The 8,788-nt window shown below is 34.5% G+C and overlaps 1 protein-coding gene across 1 annotated transcript; it reads left to right on the top strand.

Annotated features, from left to right (window-relative positions):
- The first annotated feature begins 2,362 nt into the window (after positions 1 to 2,362).
- Positions 2,363 to 3,724, top strand: LOC106792696. Its single transcript, XM_014759197.1, has one exon. The coding sequence runs from the start codon at positions 2,363 to 2,365 to the stop codon at positions 3,722 to 3,724; it is 1,362 nt and encodes a 453-aa protein (XP_014614683.1).
- Positions 3,725 to 8,788: the final 5,064 nt, after the last annotated feature.

Here is an 8,788-nt window from a genome sequence, read left to right as displayed (position 1 = left end):
GATCATCTATGCGTAGAGAAAAAGTATTCTAATGCTTTAAATAAATATTTTTCGAGAGAATAATAATATTTGTTTCTCACAGAAGCAAGATTATTATTTTTACCTTTTAACAGATTTATGTCTTGCTTATTCTTTTTAACTGCTGTTGTAATAGCTTATAATGTGATTATTAGATCGTAGAAAGGTAAGTCAACTATGAAGCGATGATAAAAGCATCCATTTTTAAATTTATGTGGAGAAAAATATACATACGTGCAGTTCACACGCGGTAGAAGTGAAATGTTCATAAAACTAAACTTCTGTCGAATGCCAAAGGAGAAACCGACAAAGTACAAAATACACCTCCGATTCGTTATAAAACATTTTTATTATTTTGTAGAATAATATTTGTATTTTGAAGGAATGCACGTTCTTTATATGTTTGCCTTATCAGGACCTTTTTCGCATTTTACCTGTATAAGATAGCAGTGCGAGGTAACAGTATTTTTTCAAGATACTTTATTTAAATAATAATAAACACGAATTAAAAGCAAGTTAAGACAGAATCTAGTAATAAATTGGACAATAAGATTCTTATGCTTTTTTTGTATGATTGATTGACTGATTGAAAACAAAAGTAATTACTTTATACTAAATACGAGTTATGCGAAATAATGTGAAAAACGAAGAGAATATGTAGCGATAGCTACCGTAGTGTCCGATACCGATATACCCCCTGCCCGTTTTGTGATTCACCTATTTTTTATAGGAAGCTCAAAACTCAAACGAAAGGAGCTCGTCTCCTTTCATCGTATTCTCCTTCTGCCTCGCTTGATCAGCCGGTCCTCCCACGTGTGTTTATGTGTGTGTGCATGAGCCCAGCAAAAGTACTTTTAATTTTGAACAATTCTTTAATACCTGATTAGAACGCTCCGATTTCCCTTTAATTCTTATAATAAATTAAAGGGCCTAACGATCATTCGTAAACCATCATTCTGACGTTTAAATCAAAAATCGGAATTTTCTTCACATTTAATAAAGAAAGCTACAATTCGTCATCGCATCTACATAGAGTCATCTTAAAGCTACACAATTTGGTACATACGTTATAAATATGCTTCTGTATAGTATAATCTTATTTTCGTTGTTCTCGAATCTTTTATGTAGACCATACTATAGTATTTTACTTGTAAGTATTTACTTTCCTTGACAGGGAAACATTTTTTCTTCCTTTTTCTATTTCGTATTTTTCTTAGTGTAAATTATGTTTATTGGGTTTTCTTTGTTTTTCTTGTTTCTAAAACGAAAACGCTAAAAGCAAAATACGAAGTCTGTTCAAAAAGTATCGCGAATTTTGAATTCCCGCGGGTTACACATATTCGATTTTTAATTTTTTTGTGGCGTTATTTTGGTACTCATGTTTCTCACTTAAGCTGACAAGTCCGCCTATTTTGAATGTTCAGTTAATTTTTGACAGTTATTTTTCTTGATCGTGTTTCGGCTCGTCTTCGATTTTTGCCTATTTTTCGGTTTTTGCAACATGATAACACTGCTACTAACACACATCGTTGCTTGTGCGCGAATTTTCAGCCCAAAACAAAACAATAATGAAGCTGCAACCACCGTATTCCCCAGATTTGACCCGCTATGACTTTTTCTTGTTTCCAAAACTAAAAAAAACCCATGAAAGGACGACGCTACGCTACGATTGAGAAGATAAATACAGCATCGAAGGAAGGGCTAAAAAAGATCACTAAAAATGATTTTTTGAAGTGCTTCGAGAATTGAAAAAACCGTTGGCACAAGTGTATAATATCTGATGGGGATTACTTTAAAGAGAAGAAAGAGGTAATAAGCGTCTTTAAGTAATAAAATTGTATAAGTAATCTGACTTTTTAACCTGTCGACCTAATACTTTCAAATCATAGATATTCAATATGTTTTCTTTCTATTGTTATACATTTCTCATATTTAAAAATCATAAATTACATAATCTTTATTTTTTTACACTTTTTAATTAGTTATAGGAAATAATCCCGCGCTTTGAGATATACAAAAGTTTGCATATTTAAAATCATGCTTATCGAGACATGCCGCGGAGAAAATAAGAGTTCTGGAAATTACCGCGGATAATTATTCTATTGCGTGGAAGACCTAAGTCGAGTGCTATGACAATCAGTTATTATTCATAAATAAGCACGTTTGAGCTATTTTAGTGGGTCCCCCGAATGACAGTGAATTTCGCTCGTCTTTAATTGCCGCGTCTGATACGCTGAATGCTAATTATAGGGCATTAGTAGCGACTAAAAAAGTGTTTGTCGATCGTCTTCAATTGGAACAACGGTACTCCTGAGATGCTTTTCTAACGGTAAACGAATTTGTGATGTGCGATCTAGGAAATGCGCTAGTAAGCTCCAAGCCAGCAAGACATTCTAAAAGGATTAACAATAGCAGAAGGAACGCGTTGTTAGGACCCGAGAGGAATTTTCGTTCAAGGCACTTGATGCGTAACGAGCGGCGTTTTAATTCCCTGCGAAATTGGCCGCGAAGTTTCCATCAAGGACAATTTCAAGCGTATTCCACAAGCGCGACTATTTCGTGTAGCATATGTCGCGAGAGGAATAAATCATCGGAGTGTGAGCAGCTACTGAGAGCGGAGCCCGAGAAACGCAGAAGAATCGTGGTTAACGCCAATTTGTGTTGTAATTGTTTACAAGCTGGTCACCGCGTCTACACATGTATTAAGAATGACTGCTGCAGAAAGTGCAAGAACAGGCATCAGGAGTTGTTACATGTGAACGAGGCTGTTACAGAATGTGCAACAACGGGCATCACGAGTTTTGTCGTTCGGAAGGCATCGGCGGTGCAGAATGCACATGTAGAGCTCCATCACTTGCAAACACCCTCGCTGTTACTTACTGCAGTGGTGCACTTGCTGGATCGTGACAGCAGGCCGCACGAGTGTCGTGAGCTCCTTGATTCGGGTTTCGAAGCACATTTTTTAACAATCCGGTTCGCGAATCTTCTGCGAATAGCCAAACGGGAGGCGAACGTACCCATTTCTGGCGAAAACCAAACGGAAACTAGAGTCAAACAAGCAATCTTAGCAACGTTAAAATCGCGAACAGAAAATTATTTGGTAGAAATACAACTTTTATTATTACTCACTGTAACGAATAGGTTGCCTTCGCAACGAATTCCGCGAGAAGAATTGACTATACCGGTAGGGATCCAATTGGCAGATCCCAAGTTTTGTGAGCCAGCGAATATCGACGCGATTGTCCGTGTCGAGATTTTTGCTTCACTATGTCGCGCAGGACAGAGCATAAGGTTAAATGAAAATTTAATGGCACAAGGAACTGTACGAGGATTGCTTGTTATAAGCACAGGAGCCACGCGTACTCCTCAAAGCGTTAATTGCCACACGGCTACGGTAGATTTAGACTCACAATGGGAAAAATTTTGGAAGATTGAAGAAGTAGCAGAGAGTAGTATTAGGTCGCACGAGGAAAATTTGTGCGAACCACATTATAAAAACAACACGCGACGGGATGATACTGGCAGATATATAGTGAGACTGCCATTTAAGAAAGAAAATCAGTTAGGAGATTCGTATACGAGCGCGTTACGAAGAATTCACGCCTTAGAGCGATCATTATCGCGCAAGCCGGAAATTAGAAATGAATACATTAAATTCTTATCCGAATATAAAGAACGTTGGGAAAAAATCGCACGTTACGATTAGTCTGCGCTAAATCCAAGGTAGCTCCGCTTAAAATGCAATCAGTTCCGCGCCTTGAAGTTTGCGGCGCTTTAATACTTTCGCTGCTCTTTAAGGGCACTAAAAACGCTTTGCGTAGAAATGATTTTCTGCCGTACAGTATTTTAGGCAGATTCCACGGTACTTTTGCATTGGTTCCACACTGCGCCTCAAACTTTAAAAACCTACGTAGAGCATCGCGTAGCTAAAATTCAAGAGAGCAAAGCTCGCGAGCTGTGGCGTCATGTATCGTCAAAGCATAACCCTGCAGATTTAATTTCTCGCGGCGTTACACCTGCCGAACTCCGTGAAAGTAAGCTTTAGAAGTTTGGTCCCGCATGGCTTATCAAGCCGGAATTAAGTTAACTGCATAGTAGATTAGTACTAATTGAGATCCCAAAAAAGAAAAAGATTGTAGCTCACGCAAAGGTAGCTACTCCATTCGAACTATTTAGGCGGTACCCCTCATTCGTCAAATTAAAGCGCCTTATCGCGTATTGGGCTAGATTCGCACGTAACTCGCGCAATTTAAAAGAGAAAAGAATAATAAGCGAGTTAACAGTAAACGAATAGAAAGGCGCGAAAGTAATCTCGATTAGATTGATACAGAAAGAAGCATTTCCTGAGATCATCAAATTGATCTAGTCCAGAAAAGAGGTTTGCGAATCATTCTCCGTGCTTAGCCCGTTTGTAGACAATTTAGGAATATTAAGAGTTGGAGGTAGATTGGCAAGGAGCAACTTGCCATACGAGCAAAGGCATCCCGACTTATTACCGAAAGTCCATACATTTACAAACGCGATAATACGCGAAAAGCACTATCAAATAGGGCACGGTTGTACGCAAGTTACTTTAAACGCACTTCGCTAATCGTTTTGGCCAATAAACGGGTGAAGCAGCGTTAAACGCGTAATATATAAATGCATTACTTGTCGACGTTTAAAACCCGCAACGCCGCAATATTCGATGAGTGATCTATCTGCCAGTCGTCTTCTACCAAATCGTCTGTTTCTCCACACTTACGTGGACTTCTGCAGACCGTTATTCATCAAGGAAAAGCCACATCGGAACCGGGGTTGCGCTAAAATATATGTGGCGGTATTCGTCTGCTTTAGCATAAAGGCCGATCATTTAGAACTCGTGAATGATCTAACGACTGAAGCATATTTAGCAGCTTTGCGTAGATTTATGGCACGCCGTGGAAAATTTTCGGATATATATTTCGACAACGCGACTAATTTCGTAGGTGCGGCGAACGAACTAGAATCACGCGACTCGCGAAGTTTGTTAAATGAAGGGATCTAGTAGCATTTCATTCCACCACGTTACCCCCTTTTAGAGGTCTATAAGAAGCGGCCGTAAAATCGTTTAAATATCATATAGTTCGAATTATAATGACCCGAATGATTTGCGCGCTCTTACACCTGGACATTTTTAAATAAAAATTCGTTTACGAGTTTGCCAGAGGACGATTACAGGGATATACTATCCGGGCGTCTTTCGCAATGACAGCACGTACAGAAGAGGAGACAGCATTTTAGGAACCGATGGAATAAAGAATATTTGAACGAGCAGATGGTCCGTAAAAAATTGCACAGAGGCACAGTATACGAAATAAGCCTGGGTACGCTATTCATCCTGCAAGAAGATAATTCCACCCTAATTAAAGAGCTATAAGGACGTGTCTCGGAAGTACATAATGGAGCCGACAGTATAGCACGCGTGGGGAGAGTAAAAACTGCCAACGGTCTTGTAAAGCACAGTATTAAACGTCTTTCACCTTTGCCAAGCGTTTAAAAAAAAAAAAAATTTTTTTTTTTGTAATTTAGTTGCGTTAAATTCTGAATATGTATTGTAATATGCGGTTAGCAGTATGTATATAGATTATAATTTGTATTTAAGTGTGTGCATTTTTTTTAAATTTTGAGCAATGCCTGTTCAAGGGAAGGGGTATGTTGCGTATCCTACGCAACGAGCGAGTAGGGTGAAGCGCTGGGGCGTGTACAGCCCTAGCAACGCGTAAAACACGTGCGACAAAGCAGTATCGTTTTTTATTGGTTTTAACCACGGTAGAGACAAGATGTTTGCAAGTGCTCTTTTTTCTTCTAGCTCGCTGTTTCCCACTACATTTATTACGCCATTCACACGTATCGGCAGCAGTGTTTTCATTGGGCTTATCGGTGTTTGGTCCAGCATGGCATCGCTTTTTTGTATAAAGCCCAGCGCGTTCTTGCGCCTATCATTACTTGTTATTCATCACGCGTGATTTATCGCTCGAGATTCATCTAACGTAGAAAAGCTGAGACTTGCGAGAACTACATCAAAGAGAGCTATTTTTATTGCGCAATACTACATCATTTAAGTTCGGCCAGCGACAAAGGAACAAAGGCGGTCCTGCACGTTGCAAATATAATCCTGATTTGTACAGATTCTTTGTTAACGTTTCAACCAGAGTTTTTATGCTGAAAGGCTTTTCCCTGACGAGCTAAATAAAGCGTACTTCGTAGTACTGACTAGGATCAAATATATTTGTTATTGTGTTTTATTTTCTTATCGTCCTTCCCATTAATCATATATCAACCGTACGGAGATTTTTCGAGTCACTACAATCTACTAGAGTACCGATTAAGGCATCGGTCGCACGTAGAAAAGTAGTAAACATATTAAATCCCTTTCCATTTTAATTAAAGTACTCATCTTAATAAATCTCTTTTCATTTAAATAAAAGTACACGACTTATTAAATCTTTTTCAATTAGTTTGAAAGTAGTTTACATATGAATTTTCTTTTATTTGAATAAAAGTACTCGGTTCATCAAAATGCTTGGCATTTGAATAAAAGTACTAAATTAAATGAATCTATCTCAATTTGGATAAAAATACTTCGCTCATCAAAACTATTTCCACTTAAATAAAAATACTCTACTCATCAAATCTCTTTTCATTTTAATAAAAGTACTTAACTAATTAGATAAATTTCTATATTAATTAAAAAACTTAACTTATCCAATCTTTTCTTATTTAAATGAAAGTACTTATCGCTTCAAAAGTCTCTCCATTTTACTGAAAGTACTCACTGATTCAAATCTCTTTTCAATAAAATGAAAGTATCTATCTAATTAAATTTCTTTTTATTTGAATAAAAGTACTTTACTCATCAAATCTTATTTCATTTAAATAAAGTTCCAAACTTATTAAATCTATTATTGTTTAAATGAATGTACTTAACAAATTAAATCTCTTTCCATTTGAAGCAAAGTACTTCACTTATCAAATCTCTTTCTATTTAAATAAAAGTACTCTAATTATCAAATTTCTTTCTATTTGAATAAGAGTACTTAAGTAATCAAATATTTTTTAAATTTATTAAAAGTACTAAACTCATCAAATCTCTTTACATTTGAATAAAAGTACTCAACGCATCAAATCATTTCCTATTGGAATAAAAGTAAACAACGCATCAAATCTCTTTCTATTGAAATGAAAGAACTCAAATAATTATATCCTTTTTAGTTTTAATAAAAGTACTTAAGTTATCAAATTTTTTTCATTAAAATAAAAGTACTACACACATCAAATCTCTTACCATTTGAATAAAAGTACTTAACTTATCAAATATCTTTTTATTTAAATAAAAGTAGCTAACATATCAAGTCTATTTAAATTTAAATTAAAGTGCTTTACTCATAAAATCTCTTTCTATTTAAATAGAAAAACTCTACCTATCAAATATCTTTCTATTTAAATGAAAGTATTCAACTTATCAAATCCTTTTTTTATTGAATAAAAGTTATAAAGCCATCAAATCTCTTACCATTTAGGTTAAAGTACTCAACTCATCGAATCTCTTTCCATTAAAGTTAAAATCTTCGAATAATCAAATCCCTTTTCATTTTAATAGAAATACCTAACTTATCAATTCTCTTTTCATTTGAGTAAAAGTACTCAACTCATTTAATCTCTTTCCATTAGAACGAAAGAACTTGGCTTAATAAACCTGTTTTCATTCTAATGATAGTACCTAACATAACAAATCTTTTTTAGTTTAATTGAAAGTACTAGACTTATAAAAATTTCTTTCTCTTTTAATAATAGTACTCAATTCACTAAATCTCCTTGTAATTGAATGAAAGTACTTAATACGTTAAATCTCTTTCTATTTGAATAAAGATACCAACTTATTTCAATCTCTAACTAATTAAATAAAAGCGCCTAACCTTTATGTCTCTTAATATGTAAGTGAAAGTACCAATCTTATAAAACTTCTTTCAATTTGATTAAAAGTACCTAAATTATCAAATCTTTTTCTAATAAAAAGAAAGTACAGGACTCATTAAATCTTTTTCTCTTTGAATAAAATTACTAAGCACATAAAATCTCTTTCTACTTGAATAAAAGTACCCAATTCATTAAATCTCTTACTATTTAACAAAAGCACTTAACCTATCAAATCTCTTTTTATATGAGTAAAAGTACTAATCTTATCGAATCTCTTTCTATTTGAATGAAAGTACTCAACTCATTTATACTCTACTTATTTGAACGAAAGTAGGCAACTTATAAAATCTCTATGCATTAAAATGAATGTACTTTACTTATTAAATCTTTTTCCATTTAAATATACGTACCTAAGTCATTAGATCTTTTTTAATTTGAAAAAAAGTATTAAACCTATTAAACGTATTTTTATTTAAATGGCAGTACTTAACTGATTTATTCTCTTTTTAACTTAGTATCAAAATACAAAACTAAATAAATCTTTTTCTATTTAAAAAAAGTACTTAAACAATTAAATCTCTCTCTATTTCAAAAAAAGTACCTAACTTATATAGACTTTTTTCATTTAAACGAAAGTACTACAATTATGAAATCTCTTTTCCTTTAAAAGAAGGTAAACAATTTATCAAATCTCTTTTTTTTAAATAAAAGTACTCGACTTATTAAATCCTGTTCCATTTGAATTAAGTTATTCAACACATTATATCTCTTTCTCTTTAAACGAATGTACTAATATTAACAAATATCTTTCTATTTTAAAGAAAGAACCTAA

Source organism: Polistes canadensis, unplaced genomic scaffold (genome assembly GCF_001313835.1).
Source record: "Polistes canadensis isolate GaletaPanama2010 unplaced genomic scaffold, ASM131383v1 scaffold_563, whole genome shotgun sequence".
In the NCBI taxonomy this organism is placed as follows: Eukaryota; Metazoa; Arthropoda; class Insecta; order Hymenoptera; family Vespidae; genus Polistes; species Polistes canadensis.
The sequence above is the reverse complement of the archived record's forward strand: the minus strand, read 5'-3'. Positions and strand labels throughout refer to the sequence as shown.